Source organism: Fistularia commersonii, chromosome 27 (genome assembly GCF_037954325.1).
Source record: "Fistularia commersonii isolate RoL2024-O1a breed Wild chromosome 27, RoL_Fcom_v1.0, whole genome shotgun sequence".
Lineage (NCBI taxonomy): Eukaryota > Metazoa > Chordata > Actinopteri > Syngnathiformes > Fistulariidae > Fistularia > Fistularia commersonii.
Genome location: NC_141310.1, coordinates 11502265 through 11520101, shown reverse-complemented (window position 1 = coordinate 11520101; position 17837 = coordinate 11502265). Strand labels below are relative to the sequence as shown.

Here is a 17837-nt window from a genome sequence, read left to right as displayed (position 1 = left end):
GGGCATTTTCAAACAACATCATAAAAAAAAAAAAGAAATGGGAGATATTAATGAAAATTTGCGGCGCAGTGTTTCGAAGGCGTCAGCGTGTTTGAATGATTAACCGCCAGCCGGAATCTCCCGGCCATCTTAACTGCACGAGTAACTTTGGCGTGACTGTGTATTCTTGTAAATGCACCGATGCACACTGTTGAACTGTAACAATTCACCTTGCTCATTGATAAGTAATGCATTGTTGGTATTGGCATGATAGTGAAATATATATATCTATTTTTTAAATTGTTATGTTGGATGTGTTTCACAGAAGCGGAGGTTATTGCAGGAGTTGGGAGACCAGAAGATCCCATTCCTTGGACCTTCAGATAAGGGCTTTCAACAACTGGTGAGTGAAGAAGAGAACATGATGACGGCAAATCTTTTAAGTGAAATAATGGAAAAGGTGACGATAGAGAGAAGACGTGAGCACATGGTACTTATATATGACAAAAATCAGTCCTTTGAAAGCATTAAATGCATTTTTGCGGGAAGATTTCTCTGATGCTTCTGATAAACGGACGTCAAACAAAAGAAAAAATAACCTGCAGACGAGAAGCTGTATGTGATGTTTTGCCATCATTTTATTTCCATTCAACATTATGTATCTTTGTAAAACGAAAGCAAATGGGTCCTTCCATTTTCCTGACATCTCTCCCTCTTTATTGAGCGTGGAGGCCGATGGAGGATGGAAGCCTTGGTTACTCACACAGTGATACATATAGAATATAAACCATATTTAAGTCCAGTGTAAAGTGGCCTTCAAAAATTCACAATAATAGTTTAAATCACTATTTTCTGTGAAGATAGCCATCCATTCATGAACTACTGCTTGCCTGCAGTTTAAGTTGCGGCGGGGCTGGCGCCTATCCCAGCTGTCATTGGCCGAGAGGCAGGCAGGCTTCCTCCCTGGATTGGTCACCGGTCAATCGCAGGACCACACGTATCGACAAGATATATCGCTCGTTCATTCAAACGTTTGGGAAGTCAAGGTCTCCAATACGGGAACATGCAAAGTCTACAGAGTTTGTTGGAATAGAACCAGGGAGCTTCTCGCTGTTGTGTCGCCTTGCTAAGATACACGGTCCAAAAACAAAGATCAATGCTTTCGTCGCCAAAAAAATGAACAGGTGATTTTACTCCCATTACCATTATTCGCGCGATGTTGGCTCGGTGTGCATTTTACACAAAAATCCAAGAGAACCTCAGCGATCGTTTCACAGGTCGGTCGCCTGGTATGTTGTAGTGGAAGCAGGGTGATTGACCCCGTCCGCTTGTGATCATTTTCATCGGAAATATTTGTGTTTTCTCAGTGGGACTCCAGCTACTCGGGCCTGGTCCTGAGGAGATCCTGCTCCCTGCCGGCCGAGCTCCACTGCAGAGTCCAAGCCGCTCTGCTCACCCTGAGGACGAAGGGCTGCCTCCTGCGGGATCTGGTCCGCGTCCGCGACCGAGATGTTTTCACCGCCGTGTCGCGGGCTCTGCTGGGCGAGCCGGGCCACACCTACCGCTATCTCGACACGAGACTCTTTGCCATCCCGTGGCACAGCGAAGACGGCGACCCGAAGGGGCAAGACTGTTGCCAACCGGATCTGAGGGTCGCTTGTAAAGCCTTGTGGGAGCTCAACGCCTTCTTTTGCGCCGACATCTCTCACCTGAAGGAGGGGGACAGGCTGACGCAGTGTCTGAAGGTGGGAGAGTTTGAGGCCAAACAGAGCGAGGAAGGCGACGTGGAGTCCAAGCACAGCGAAGACTCCAAGAACAGCGAAGGAGGCGACTCCGGGTCCCGGCAGAGCGAGGAGGTGGACACGGAGTCCAAGCACAGCGAAGAGTGGGACGTGGAGTCCAAACACAGCGATGAAGGATGCTCCGGGACCAAACGGGAAGGGGAGTGGGAGTCCGGGTCCAAACACAGCAGCGAGGAGGGCGAATCCTCCCAGGACAAACCCGCCGGAGGGAAGTCCCCGGCGTGGGCGCCCGAGGCGGTCGGCGGCGCCAAGAGGGAAAGCGCGGGGCAAGAAACTCAGGTGGCCCATCACAAGCACCGCCTGCTGGATTTCCACGTGGAGGGCAAAGAGGCGAGCGAGCGCGGGCAGAGCGGCTCCCGTCCCGGCTCGCCGCGAGCCGACTCCGGGTCCTTCAAATTCAACGTCACCTTGCTGAACTACATGGACCCGGCGGCGACCGGCCAGCTCAAAGAGGAGCCGTACTACGGCATGGGGAAGATGGCGGTCGGATGGCACCACGATGAGAACCTCATCAACCACTCGCCGGTGGCCGTCTACAGCTACAGCTGCCACGACGACAAAGGTAACCGCTCCGACCCCCCGGCGTCTTTGAAATTGGGGATCCCTCCTCTCTTTCACTTCAATAACCCATCAACTTATCTCAGCGACGCTGCTGCGGATCAGACGCGGCTAGCATCGCGCGGCCTACAGCGGCGCCGCGGCAGCCGTCGCCGCGGCCCCCGGTGAAGCGAGCATCAGATCCATCTCCCAGATAGTGTCAGGGCATTAGCAAATGTCATCGCCGGCTTGCCACTGACAGCCTTATCGCTCGCCGCGCGCCGGGGAGATCACAGAGGCTCGGATCCGAGCTCTCAGTGGCGCCGTCGAACAAACAGTCCTTATCACGCGCGCCGCATCTCATCTAAATCATTTCCCCGAGAAATGATCAATGTGCAATTATCTGATAGGGAATAATGACGCCCGCTTTGATAAGTGTTCCTAGACTCTACAGTATGGATAATATGATGTCTGCTAATCACGGAATTCGCACCCTCTCGAGAGCCGATAGCGTCTGCTGATGGAGCCGATAGAGCGTCTGTCTGTCTGAGACGGGAACTTTCGCTTTCAAGAACAAAATTGTCATCGAAGCGAGTCTGTCGTACATCAGCGCGCGACCGGGCCAAACGCAAAACACGGCATTCGCGACCGACCCGGCTCCCCTTTTGCGTGCGACGTCGCATTATTGCCGCGGATACGCCGAAAGCCCGCCGTTAAACCGCGCCGGAGGAGTCTTAAATATCATCCGAACGTCCGCTCACCAGACCGTTTTACGAGGCCGGAGGAAAGAGAAGAACGTCGGGTTTCCTCTCGCCGATGGAGATGAAGTTCAGCCCAAGTTGAAGAGGCAGGAGTCTGGAGTCCATGTCTGGCCTCGCAGGTGCGGTGCCAACCGCCCCGCCGCGGCCGGACCCCCCTCCGCCTCGGAGGGGACGCGTAAGCGGAAACACCTGCTCTGGAGGTCTGCTTGGATGATTTGTTCTGGGCAATTTCAACTCTGACCCCGCGAACACGGGCTTCAAACGCCGCGGTATAACACCTTGCCGCGCTTAGCAGCTGCGCCCGTTCGGGGGCCCCGAGTCGCCCCGACACCCCCGGACGTTCGCAGAGGAAAGTCTGAAGCTGGGCTCCATCCCCAGGACCAGACTAATGAAATTGTTACCTTGAGGAATTTTTTGCACTTTAACCCAAAAGAGGTGGCTTTTCTGGAAATTCCCCCCCCCCCGCCTACCCGAGTAAAGCGCATAAAATATCTCGCACACGGAGCGACACCTGCTTTTTTCTTTGGTTAAACATTTTGAAGGCACCTTGCTCAAACCGGGAAAAGATTTTTTTTTTTTTTTTTTTTTTTCCTTTTTCTCTCCCAGCTGCGCTGATCCAAAGGAATCTGCCACGGCTGAGTTTTTTCCGGCACGGAGGATGATCTTCCGCCATTCCGGAGGCCTTGGGGAATGCTGTCATTAGCTGGCTCTCAGAGCACAATGGCTGGAAATTAAGTTACTATTTATCCGTGCTGAGCAAAGGAAAAGGCAGCTGTGGGGCAGAGAGGCCCAGAAAGACTTTAGTATTGATTTTGCTTGAAGGGTGTCGGCCAGCCAAGTTAAATCCTGTTTTCTCCGTCTGCCATGTACGGATGGAGGGAGAGGCAAGAACAGAGGAGGTGGTTACAGGGAACGGGTGGCGAGACAGGAATACCGCGGCGTACATACCGTCCAATAACACACACTCACACACTTACTAAACAACATCAAGGGGCTTTTATCCGACAATTTCCTCTCGCGCGGCATAATGGCGGCATAAAGATCCCGCGCTAACAGCCAATACAATCACGGCAACGCGTATTATCTTCGCTCGGCTGCCGGGCTTAGATTCCGGAGACAAATGAGACACGGCTCACCACAACTGTTTGGCTGGTATGGATTTAATTATCCTCAGAGAAATTCAAATTGTCAGCCCCTCCACTTTCTTTTATGGGTTGCAGAGAGTAATAGTCAATTTTTCTATCGGCTCCACCGTCGTTATTTTATGGCTTTTTTTTTTTTTTTTGACGTTTTCGGCGTAATTCTGTCAGTTCTAACCCCAACGGAAACAAACTCGTCCGAAGAAATTCATTAAAAAAGAAAAAAACATTTTACTGCGAAGCTGCGAATGACGGAGTGCGTTCTGGCCGTGTGCGTCCGACAGGTGAGAGCGGCGAGGGAGGAAGCGGCGAGAGGGCGTGCTGGAGAATCGGGCTCAAGGTAGCCTGGGACATCCACACGCCGGGCCTGACGCTGCCGCTGGAGTCCGGAGACTGCTATTACATGAGAGGTACTAAATTATCTCTTAATACACACACAGCTATATCAGCGTTTGCAGAATAAAACATTTTATTGTTATTTTTTTTTTTTGCTCTCTGTTATAGTGTTTCTTGTCCCAATAACTTTTCACGGGGAAGCAAAAAACTTGAGCCTGTGTGTGTGTGTGTGTGTGTGTGTGTTAGGGGCTAAAGTTCCATGAAATTGTGCGCATTACAGAGGTTTGGCCTCGCCGCTGAGTACGTCTCTATCGGAGAGGAGCGACGGAGAGCAGCGAGGGTGTAAATCTTAACTTAATGTTTTGGCCGCCGCAGACACCTCCGCCTTCCTCCTTTTTAGCCCCGTCAGCGAGGACGTTCGTCTGCGTCGCGGCCGAGGCTTCGGGTCGAAGAGAGCGAAGAAAAGGGACGAGGTCTGTCACGGACACTATGGAGACGATCATGATATGAATATCTTATTCATATCATGATCATATTGGCCTCTGAATGTGAATGGACTTTAGCAATAATGTAACTAGTGTATACATATGTGGCATCTGAATGTGCTACTTATACTTTATTTGTATCATTGACAAAAAAAGAAGCCTCAGCTATTATTTTTGCTACGGTTGAAACGATTCATGGTGTAATTTGATTTGAAATTACTCAACTTATGACCTGGATAAATTGTTTAATGCAGTATTGCTAGTTCACGTTATGCTTAAGTTAGCTTAAGTTAGCTCACATGCTAACATTACTAAAGCGTGGAGGCGAGGAGCAAAGTGAAGGTGTGCTGCGACAGAAACAGCAAAAATGTTATTAAATAACAGACCATGATGAGCTAAACTGACAAAAAAAACACAGTACACTGAGTTTTTTTCTTGGAATGGAATACATTTTCCCAAACAGCAAAATCTGAACAGGAAGCATCGTCAAGCTGCAGATGTCAATGTTTTTATGCGATTAATCGTCAGAATAATCGACATATTCCACGATTAGTGAAATAATTGATAGCTTCAGCCCTAGACTAAGCTCACTTTCAATATTGATCCATTAGTTGATTAGTATCTCTGTTAGCCTGCCGCTCCATGAAATGTCAAAAACAAAGAATAGGTGAAGAAATGTCCACCGGCCTTTTCCTCGCGTGCCTCCAGCCCGAGCGCATTAATCTCAACGTAGCGGAAAGTTGGAGAGACCGTAAAATCCTCAATTTCGACCAACGGGGAGGACAGAATCTGGAGCGCGACGCCCCAAAAGGTAACTCTAACGGATGAAGTGACGATGAGAATTGTTGGGAAACAATATAAGACCACGGCTGGCCGAGGGAGCGATGCCTCATTTGGCGCGTCAACCAGGAATTCGCCGAATCGGATAAAGGAAATCAAAAAGTCCACTGTCAGACCGGCCTGGATGTCTTTCAATTGGCCACAAATAGGTGTCATCCCCGATCATTTTTTACAAGTCAGAAAGGAGAACCTTTTTTTTTCCCTTCCTTTTTTTTTTTTTAAACAAATTCCCTGAAGTTGACTCTTTGAAGCCGCGACGTTTTCTTCCGAGAGCGACGACGCCCGCACCTAATATTCGTTCTGACAGGGCTTGAAGCCGACCTCCTTTAGCTGGATGAGATTTACAATAGAACAGTCAGTTTCAGGCCAGCCGCGATAATAGAGTGATGGGCTGTTGTGCAGACCGTTCTAATGGGACTTGACTGTCGCGGATCAGTGGGGATTTATGCTCCACTTGGTGAGCACGCCCTTGAGAGGCCGACTGCCGCTCCACGATAGCGTCTCACGCCGGCCTCGGCCGTCTGTTGCTTTGTCTGTCTACCTGAATTAAACACTTGGCACCCCCTGCAAACGCGACACGCACACGCTAAAGGTTGCCGCCGTTCCGCTACGGCCGTGACTCGCGCGAGCGGGGACGCCAATAAACCCCGAGTGTTAAAATATATTGCGGCGGCGTTTTGGCGTCGGGCGACGTATGATAAGTAGTTTTGCGGTATTAAAAAAAAAAAAAAAAAAAAAAAAGAAAACTACAGTGGCGTCTAACCACAGACACCGTAATGTCTTTTCTGCATCATTTGTCGCCGGGTGGCCCCTCTGAACCGCTAATGTCTGAGTCGCTGGAGGCAAATTGAATCACCATCATCTCCACCCAAATGGAATTTCAGTGGTTAAAAAAGAACAATGCAAGTCTTGACACCGGGCCTGTTCAATAATCAGATTTCCAGCTCCCAATGCACCGGGGGACCGGAGAAAAGAGTTGACCCAATATATTTAAAAGCCTGCTTTCTGAGAAAGGAGGACAAGTGGCAGCAGGCACAGGGGTTGAAAGAAAGATAAATACTTATTACAGTTATTGAGTTTGCCTCGACCCTCCTCCCCCCCGTCCCGCCCCTCCGATCCCAGCGACGCGTCAGACGTGCCAAGAAAAGAGCAGATTGATGGAGATAATTTGTTATTGGATATAAACAGTTTTAAAGACGCAGAGTAATTCTGCCCGGAGACCTAATCCCTCACAATCTCATCAGAGTGAAGAAAACACCGGCGAGTTGTTTTCTTTGTCGCCGTCTTTTTTTTTTTTTTTTTTTTTTTTTTGGTTTCCCCCCACCAAACAATAATATCTTTCTCCCAAAGCGTTGGGCTGTTTGACTTTCAAATCACGGGCATTAGCCGGTGTACTCTTGCTGAAGGCGGGTGTAAATATGCACATGTGCTGTGAATGACAGCTCTGTCGCCGCTAAATTAATTATTGGCGTATGAGGCAAATAATGGCAGAGCTGTGAAACATCTATACTCACAAAGAAACACATGGAGGGATACACGGGAAACAGCAGTAAGGCCTCTCGGTAAAGCCCCGGCGATATTGGACAAATGTTTGTTGGTATGGCTCTCCCCGTCTTGACAGATTGAGCGTGATCTGGTTTTGTTTGGTAATTAAAAATTATAGCGGCGCCGCCGCCGGACCGAGTGGACGGAGTGATTTAGCTGTCATGTTTTCATCCGCTCCCCCCTTTGCGATCGGTTGTTTCCCTTTTATTCTTCATTATCATTAATTAAAACGCCGGGATCGGTCACGAGCGCCCGTTTCTATTTCGGTGCCGTGATTACTGACGGATGCTCTCTTTTCTTCTCGCCTTCTCTTTTGTTGGTTTTCTTTACTGCTCCGTTGATCGTCGGGCGTTTCAAAAGCCTGCGCTTTCGTGTCTTGTTTTTATTTATTTTTATTTTCGTTTTTATTTCTTTCCCCCACCAGACGACCTGAACAGCACCCATCAGCACTGCGTCCTCGCCGGAGACGCCGCGCGCTTCAGCTCCACGCACCGCGTGGCCGAGGTGAGACGCGGCACTGTTGACACTTTGAAAGCAGCGTGCTGATTGGCTGGAATGGATAATTTGGGATAAGAAACGTGCTTCTACGTCATGTCGGCAAAAGTATTCAAATATATATCTGTAAATGTGGTGGACGATTGTGCAATGAAAGGAATCTATTAATTCAACATTAGATGTATGAATGAGAATAATAAGAATAAGAACAACTTTATTATCCTGAAGTAAATTGTGTGCCAGAGTTTCAAGTAAAACATAACAATAATAAATAATAGTAGGAAATTGTATAAACAGTAAAAAAGAGGGGGGGGGGGATAAGAAATACAAATAGAATTACAAAGTGTCAAAGTCAAGGCTATAAAGTGTTTTAAGGTCTAAGCATAATGATGCTAATGATGCTAATAATAATAACAACAACAACAAAAACAATAATATCTATATGATATAAATAAAATAATGGATATAATACACATGTACGGGTAGGGGTTGTGGTGGTTTGCGCTCCCGCCTCACAGCAAGAAGATCTTTGGTTTGTTTCTGGCAGGAAGGCTTTATTTGTGAGTGTCCACTTCGTGTGTGTGTGTGTGTGTGTGTGTGTGTGTGTGTGTGTGTGTGTGGGGTCCCTCCGGGTTTTCCGGGTTCCTTCCCACAGTCCAAAAACATGCAGGAGGTTCATTGGAGACTAAATTATCGGCCCATGATGGCTGGAATAGGCTGCAGCCCCACCTGCAACCCTGGTTGTGAGATAAGCAGTGTAGATTTGAATAAATGAATGAATAATGAATGAATGAATGGGACCCAGAGTGTGGATATAATTGAAAATCAAGGCACAGATTTCAACAGACAGGATGATTCTGTCACAAATTTGTGAGCAGAAAACTCACATCAGAGGTTTAAAGGGATGGAGCTCGCGGAAGACTTACACGCCATAACCTGCAGCCGCCATATTGAAAACCCATCTTAAAAACACGATTGCTTGATTTTGCAAAGATAACACCAACGGTACCATGCGATACAAGACTGAAAAGAAAGGCAAAGGTGTTCAAGACAGTGCTGAGACCAGCGATGCTGTGTGGTCTAGAAACGGTGACAATGAGGAAAAGCGAGGAGGCAAAGCTGGAGGTCGCAGAGATGAAGATGTGGAGGTTCTCTTTGGGAGTGACCAGGACGGATAGTTTGATGTTTTGGAGAGAAGGTCAGAGAAACCAGGCTGAGATGGTCCTCTGTAGATGCAGGTCATCTGCAGAGGAGGGAGAGTCAATATATTGGTAGATGGATGCTGGAATTGGAGGTCTTGAGCAGATCTGGGCATTTTTCGGTCGGTTTTGCTTTTTTATCCGGCTCGACAAACTATTTTCTTTGAATATTTCACCAAGTATTTTCAGTCAATATTGAACCTAGATATCCATTTTTTTATGGATGATTACATACAAAATAATGTTACATTTATATGATCATTAATGATTGTAAAGTTGAAATAAGATGCCAAAAATTTCAAGTATTTAAATTGCAATTTACATGATAACTAGTTGGCCCGTGCATAAAAATTAAAAAGAAATGTGGCACGACAGGCAAAATAATTGCCCACTCCTGGTCTAGAGGAAGAACAATTTATGGATGTAATGAGAGAGGAAATGAAGTCGAGGGTTCTCCTGAAGGGAAAAAGCTGAAAGGAAAAGACGAACACCATCAAGTGCAAGACGTCAGGACTTGATGCTACACACACACACACACCACTTTGGCGGTGACATGATGGCGCCGATGCCCAAACCGTTCACATCCTTCTTTAGCGTAACACTGCTGTACCTCCCCCTCCTCTGTCAGTGCTCTAGTGGGACCCTGACCTACATCCAGTCGCGGTGCCAGGAGGCCCTGTCCAACCTGCACACCGACCCGGAGACCGGCTCCCACAGCCTGCTGGCCCTGCGGCCGGCCACGCTGCAGCACTGCGAGGAGATTCACAATGAGGTGAGGACATCGGGGTGTGTGTTCACGCGTGTGTGTCCGGACGTGCGTACGGCTATGCCCATCTGCCGGTATTTTTAACGGTAGCGGCGGGGGGGGGGTAAATGGCGGCGGCGGAAGTCATCCTCCGATCTCACTCTCTGTACTGGAGACTTTATTTATTAAGACAAAAGCATCCCTCTTGTTTTACTGTGCCGCCGCGAGGAGTCCGATTGTTTTCAACAGAAAAAAGACCCTTTAAAGTCAAAGTGAAAACAGATAACTACAAAAAAAAAATATTTGAAGTTTATTTTGGTACCAGATGAATGTGTTTGGCTGTATTTGACAGTAATTGTTAAGACAATAGGAGCCTTTGTAATTTCTAATATGTATTTCTGTGATCATGAACCTGCTTGACACTTTTGCGTTGTAATCCCGGCCCATCTGGCGCCGAGGAGGCTTCAAGCAACATCTGCAAATATGACAACGGAACAACAATAGAAACGCTGGTTCTTCGCGGATCACGCTGACAAAAGTTTTTTCGCGCGTTTAGCCCGGCCTGAGGATTACATACGCGTCCATCCATTCCTCCCCGCTTAGCGCCCGGCAGAGCGTCCTTTCCAACAAACGTGTTGCACGGCGACGTTTGATTTCGCCCGAAAACGTCGCGTCTCAGAACTGAACCTCGGTTTGATGGAGCCCCGCCGCAGTCCCGTCTGCACCCCGGGAGTCCTCGGACGGCGGGTTAAAGCTCTGTAAACTGCACGAGTAGAGCCTCCCAGCTCTCCGCCTTCTACTTACCTGGTTGTTTCTGCTCTGGGAAATGCCTCCAATCTGGAATCCAGGTTGTTCTCATTTGTCCCGGCCTGTGATGGATTGTAAGGCAATAGCCGCCCCATATGTTATCTAAAGATGGAGTCGGGCCCCCGCTCCCCTCCCCTAACCCCTTTTCACTCTCAACAATGAGTGATGCTGGCTTGGGGTATTGAAGGCTCGAGTGGGGTCACGAGAGAGAAACACGAGGGGGCACCGGCAGCCCCCTCGTGTTAGCTCGCCGCGGGCCAGCAGTTAATATAGCACTTCACCTCTCCCCCCTTGCGCACCCTCGGGCCCGCCGCGCACGCGCTAGCCTACGCTAGCAACCGGGCCCATCGGCGGGACGCCATGACGGATGAGCCTGACGTAAGGTTGTTTAAAGGTTGGAGACAATATTAATTATTCAACGCCGCCGAACAATGGCGCCGTCTCTTCGAGAGGGGTGTGTTGCGCTACACTTGCTAGCAGCGCCCGCTCCTTCGCCACAGGATTACAAAGCACAGGAGGGCGGGACGGGTTTATTCAGGAAAATGCGGCGCTATTTATAAAAATTAAAAAAAAAAAGAAAAAAAAGAGCAGGTGGGTGTTTATGTATGTGTAAGCGAGGCGGTCGCTCTCGGAGGCGCGGCCCACCCTACCTGGCAGTTGCAATGATCGATGTGGCCATTTGTTTGGAGTCGCCCACGAGAGCAGAACACCCACTTTAATGATGTACTGTTCCCCGTGTTATTTATGCCGCCGGTCCACTTCGGCGGGCGCGCGGGGCGCCCAGCTGTGTTTGACATGGACGACCGAGGAGCGAACAAGTCTGAGAGGCACAAACATCCGTGACCTGAGCGACACCTTCTCGGCTTTTTCCGCCTAAAAAAAAAAAAAAAAAAAAAAATGCTAAACAGCAACCTGCTTATTGTGCAACGCGGTGCAATCAGGTCTGGGGAGATGCTTGTCAGACGATGCGCCGGGACGTTGAGTTAAAGTCGCGGTTGATGTTTGACAGAAATGAATAAAACCCAAGTCCCCACCTGTTTGTTAAACGCGGGCCCTCTCGCCGTCTCCTTTTAATCCTGCCTCCTGTCTTCGGGGCGGGGTCCAACACGCCGTCGCCACACGGCCTTCGCGCGCATGTTCGGCTTTGAAATGCTAATCCCAGATGCAAACGTCTTGTCTCATTTAAAGCTACTGTGTCACTTCCCAGGTGGGTGTGTGACAGTGTGCCCTCAGGGACCCCCTCTAATGATGCCAGCCCCCCCCCTTGCCCTCCCCCACGGTAAATATTGAAGGGAGGGACGAGGTTTTCCCACATGTTCTGGCAGAAAGTAAACTGTTTGGAAGCAGGTGTGTGTGACCTTCCAAGGTCTTTGCTCTGATTTCAAACACCTTACCTGAGGGGTTTATAGTAGAAATATCATTGTAATCTTGTAAATCCCAGCTGAAAACAAAATATATGGATTTTTTTTTTTTCCTCTTTGCTAGCGATCCTGCGCCAACCAGACTATACACGTTATATTCTGCTATTCAGAAATGTTAAATGAAATAGCGGGATGGCTCCAAAATCAAAACATGTTTCACCAGTTCTCAGCTCTGTAGAATTAAATATTCATTCATACATTCATTCATTCATTATCCATACCGCTTACCCTGCAGTCAGGGTCGTGGGGGTGATGGAGCCTATCCCAGCTGTCATTGGAGCGGCGGCGTTCACCCCGAATCCATCGCAGGGCCACATATAGAGACATACAACCATCCGCTCTCTTAAACATGTCTCCAGTGAACCTCCTGCATGTTTTTTGGACTGCTGGATGAACCTGGAGGAGATCCAAGCAGACTCACGGAGAACAAGCAGGACTTAAACCGCTGTGGGAATTGAACCAGGGACCTTCTTTCTGTGAGGTGGAGGTGCTAATTGCTATGCCGCCCCTATAACATTTTAAATGATTACGTCTAACAATATCAGTTATATACAGTGGAGACTCGTTACTTTGCGGTTCGGCTGTCGCGCCCGTCGCTACTTCGAGGATTTTTTTTCGTAACTAGGTTCTCGTGATTTATTGCTCTTCGGCGTTTCTTTGCAGTATTGGATTTTTTTTGTGATGAAATAGCCATATTCTAACCAAGGAAGAGAAAAAAAAACAGTAACAAATATAGTAAAATTAAACTAAAATTAATTTCATAAAATAAATACTCCTTACCCATGCCAGGTATCGTACGGAATAAGTAGATCCGTCCTTGGCATGCTATTGGTTGATTGAGCATGTTGTTTTGTTCCTCATGCTGATTGGTTCATGGAGAGAAGCAGCTGATCTCCTTGTAGGTTGTGCACGGCATACAAGGTCCTGGTCCACTTCGCTACTGTGTACGTGTACGTGTCCACTTTGTGCTATTTAGTTTGTGAGAGTGTTTGCTCAGTTTGCAAGAGGTTCTTAAAGGGTTGAGTGAGGTTCGTTGAGCGTTAAATATATCTGTAAATAACATCAAAATTATCACCTGTCTACTTTGTGGAAATTCACTTTTGACGGTGAGTCTTGGAATACAGTGATCCTTCACTATAACGCGGTTTACTTTTCACGGTTTCGCTACTTCACGGATTTGCATCGTGCATTGCGTTCTGCATTCCGATTGGCTAAAAAGTCACTCCGCTTCTTCTCTACCTGTGCGTCAATTACGTTGCAGTTTAATATGTACACGTACGCAAAACAGCTTGCCAAATTTACATTACGTACGTGCAAATTCTCTTGCGATTTCAAGTTTCTCTAAAACCCATAATGTTGACAAAGCGCTCTGGAGCGACAAAAGCACCTGCGGCAGGGCCCAAAAGGCAGAGGAAGATGCTATCTATCGCAGATAAAGTTAAACTTGGACATGCTAAGGGAAGGTAAAAGCTATGCGGCTGTAGGTCAGAATTAACGAACCCTCTGTTCATTCCATAAAGAAGGAAGAAAAAATCATAAGGACGACAGCAGCAATGTAAAATAGAGTATTCAATTGTATAATAATTGTAAAAAAAAAAAAAAAAGATTTCTACTTCATGGATTTTGCCAATCACAGGTTCTTTTTGGAACGTTTGTTTGTTTGTTTGTTTAGAAGTTTATTAGGACAGTGTGCAAATACATTAAGCACAGAGGCAGAGATGTTTGTACCAGATTATAGCTCATAGCTAATTTCCATCTGTAGTCCTGGACAAAATACAAATATAAAACTGTATAAAATAGACAATATATATGAAATATACAGATAGGCAATTAAATAACTGTACAATATATAAACAGGCAATAAAATATGTATTTTGCAATGTAACCCCCGCAGAAAACAAGGGTATACTGTATAACGAAAAGTGAGGGTCCACGATATGTAGGGTTCCACGCCGTCTCTTTTCAGGGTTGGAGACAGAAATCCGGATGCATCCTGTGTGTGACCGCTCTGCCGCCTGTGTGTGTGTGTGTGTGTGTGTGATGGGGATCCCTGTTTGTGGCCGGACATTGGTCCGGGAGCAGGTGGGGGTCGGGGTTGATGTGCTCGGAAGGTAAACAGAGGACGGCAGGATCGATCACACTCTCATCAGCTCCCACCTCGGGGGCCCCAACCCCGGAAATTGATTGGGCCCGCTGAGGGAGCGCCATCAAGGTGTGGAAAAAAATTGTGCCTCGTTAAATGGGGAGAAGGGCCAACGGGAGGGGGGGCGGGGGGGTCCTTCTCTTTAACTCCAGAATTGCCACAGTGGGCAAGCGGTCGACTAATGTGGGGCTAATGTGCAGCTACTGTGTCCATCACCAGGAGAGATGACAGCGACCGCCGCGGGGGAGCCGGTAACCCCTCCTTTCTTACTCCCTCCCGCTCCGTCTTAGCTGGGAAAAACTAGCTCTAACAACCTCTCTGTCTTTTACGCACCCTTTCAATCTGTTCGCCCGGATTGCTCGGCATTTAGTCCCGACTTCCTCCCCCGGTCGGTTTCCTTTAGGTGACCCTTGGGGTGGGAAGGGGGGAACCGGCGGCCATTTTGGCTCAAAGCAGGGGGTCGGTTTCTTCTCGCTGAAGGACAGGCGGGCAATCGGAGGAGCGTCGCGATGTCTTTCGAGCCACGCCGATCGAAGGGAAGTGGATTTGGAAGTGGCGGAAGGGAGGATAAAGGGTGCTTTGGGGGCGTTTTCTCCCCCGATGGCGCCCGGCGGGATCCGACTGCTTTAGAGGCAAGTGGCGAATGTTCTGCAAACACACACAGGGGAATAAACAACTTCAAATTCATGAGTTTAAACGGTGCAATATTACACAACTGGATATTTAGTAGAAGACTTGTGTTCATGCAGAAAACAGATTTTCGATGTATATCGTGATTTCATAGAGCGCGTCCTCGAAAAAAGGAGCAGCAATTTTGAATTAAATGCTCCAGAAAACATTAAGCAAAAAAAGAAAACAATCTCAACGCTCCGTCGTCAGTCTGATTCTTCGAAATAAACCATTTTGAATTCAGTTTCTTGGAAGTTTCCCGCGAAAAACAGTTTGACTGCACGATGTTTGCCGGCAGGGGACGGCTTCCGTAGACCGATTTGAAATATTAACGCTAAAATAGTAGAAAAGGGGGTTTCACGTAAAGGGACCCCCGCCGGAGCTCGCAGCGGGAGGCAGGGTCTGCCGCGCACGAGGCTAATGCTCCTTTAAAGCAGAACTGTAAACAAAAATGTTTTTTTTTTTCACATAAAAACGAACAATAGCTCTCTGTCCCATTTGATATGGGAGGCCTTTGTGTGCGCTTGCACTTCATCGCGTACAGTTGTCTGTCAAAACGAGAACGGCGCCCGCGTTGTTTTTCGGGCGGGTGATGCTTTTGTAGGACGTTTTGGGGGGGCGGGGGCACCTCACGGCGCCTGGAATCGGCGGCGGCCGGGTCGCTCTTTGACACGCGCGCTTGCATTGGCAACATTAATGCACAGATGCTAACAAAGCCAGCCGCTCGCCTGTGTAGACAAGAAGCGCGCCAGAGCGCACACACACACACACACACGTCGACGCATGCGAATTAAAGAAGAAGAAAATAAAAAAAGGGGCGCACTTAGAAATAGATAGGCTACACCTGGCTATAGGAAGCCTTGATGCGAGGATTAAAATCAGCACTTCAAAAGAGCAGGAAACAAAAAAAATAAATAAAAAAATAAATATAAAAAACACTCCCAGCGGAGGTGGAGAGGGGGAGCGGCTCGGCAGCCGAGACTGTCATATCCAGACGGGAGGGGGGAGGAGGACGAGGGCGGAGTTTTCAGGTGTGCTGACTGGAAGGTGTGTGTGTGTGTGTGTGAACTTGTGATTACTGTGCTGAGATGAGCAACATTTATATTGTTTGTATTAGAAGTTTTTTTTTTTTTTTTTTTTTTTTTTTTGTGCTACATGTCGATATTCTTGTGTTTTCCATTTCAGGGACCTCATAGAAATGAAAGAATAAAAAATGTATTCCAAAAAAAAAAAAAAAAAAAGCCCTGAAAATAGTCTGGCACATAAAATATGCAACGCTTAAAAGCAACGAAAAGATACCTCAGTGAAAATATATCTTTTTCGTCATCTGAAAAAAAAAAAAATCACACAGATACAGTGTTTTAGACGTACATATTTATTTATGTCATCCAAGGATATGAGTGTTTTATTACAAATAGAAATGTACAAATAAAAAAAACAAAATAAATAAAAAGGAAATAACGTCATTTCATATTCCAGCTGAAAATGTGACTGAACCCCCCCCCCCGCCTTTGTCTTTAATTCAAAAAGGTCGTATTCTCAAGCGACTTTTTGGTGACACGCACATTAAATTGGATTCATAAGAATTTTCGCCCCCGACACGTGCTCTTCTTGTCCTTAAAAATGTCTTCAGGATTATATCCCGGTTTAATATTTCATCTCCGTCGCTCGGCCTGTCAGCACCATCTTTATTTTTTTTTTCTTTGACAATTATAAGTTATAATAGCAAACTGCGCTGACGGCGCGGGCCGAAGAGCCGCCAGGCCTCTGGGTGTTTCGCCGATCGCTCCCAAAAAATGCGGTGGTTCCTCCTCCGGACCTGTTTTCCAGTCTTTGACAGAAGGTTTGGGTGAAAACTGAGCCTGCGGGGTTTTTATTTCATTTTTATTTTTTTTTTTCATTTTGCCTGTTTAATGCTAATAAAAGACAAGCAGAAGAGCTCGGAAAATGAAATCCTTCAATGTGGAAATTGAAAATAAAAAAACGGATTGGTTTGTTTTTCCTGGCGAAATGCGTTCAAGTTATTTTTGTACTGTCGGTTTCATTTATGCGATCTGTGTGTGTGTGTGCAGGTGGAGTTCGAGTGGCTGCGGCAGTACTGGTTCCAGGGCCAGCGCTACAACCGGTTCTGCAGCTGGTGGACTCGACCGATGGAGCAGCTAGAAAAGGACTGGAGGCTGATGGAGACCATGGTAACAACTCCTGACAGACACCACACCTGAGCACTAAAAGATAGGCTTAAAAAGATTATAGATAAAATATTCAGTATGATTTTATCTGTTTTTTGCAAGATAAACATATTTGTAAGGTATTGTCAGACACTAAAGTTAAAACTGTAATAATTACCATAATGATAGTATCATAGCAAGATAATTGTTTTCACCTTTAGAAACACTCGACGCGCCTCGTGTGTGTTTTGAACGGTGAAGCTCCACGCCGGGGAGGCCGCGTCTCAACTCACATGCTCGATTGTCTCAAATTTTTCGCCGCCGCACGTTACCAGAGGGCGGCATCGCTCGCGTAATCGGCGCGGCGGGAAAGTCTATCATTTTCCACGTGGAGAAGGACGCGGGCACGCGGTTATTCGGTCGACGCCGCTCCGGAGGAAGCGCTCGGTAACCACACGCTCGCAATTAAGTCAACAGCAAATGCACGGTTAGCTAAACAGCACACACAAGCGTACATGTATGCTCGGTCTAGCGTCTCCTCAGTCATTTCCGCATAGCGCGGTTACAATGTGTGTGTAGGTGCGTGCACGTGTATGTCAATGTATGTTTGACACTCAGACAGCAGAAGCAGCAGGGGGCACTCTTGCCTCACCGTAGCGTGGCGGCGAGCAGAGCGGCCTCCTCTCCCTTTACCTCGCTCTCTCTCCCGCTCTTCCTCACTGTCTCTTTATGTCTCTCGCCCGTTCCCGCTGTCTCTGGGAGCTCT

The 17837-nt window shown here is 47.6% G+C and overlaps 1 protein-coding gene across 1 annotated transcript in view; it reads left to right on the top strand.

Moving 5' to 3' along the window:
- The window catches only part of fto (FTO alpha-ketoglutarate dependent dioxygenase), a 138249-nt gene that overhangs the window by 23391 nt on the left and 97021 nt on the right, over window positions 1-17837 (top strand). Inside the window, exons 2-7 of the mRNA XM_086174892.1 lie at window positions 305-382; window positions 1347-2343; window positions 4503-4628; window positions 7849-7928; window positions 9747-9890; window positions 16976-17095. Coding sequence (XP_086031018.1) covers window positions 305-382; window positions 1347-2343; window positions 4503-4628; window positions 7849-7928; window positions 9747-9890; window positions 16976-17095 — 1545 coding nt within the window. The remainder of the gene's footprint in view (window positions 1-304; window positions 383-1346; window positions 2344-4502; window positions 4629-7848; window positions 7929-9746; window positions 9891-16975; window positions 17096-17837) is intronic.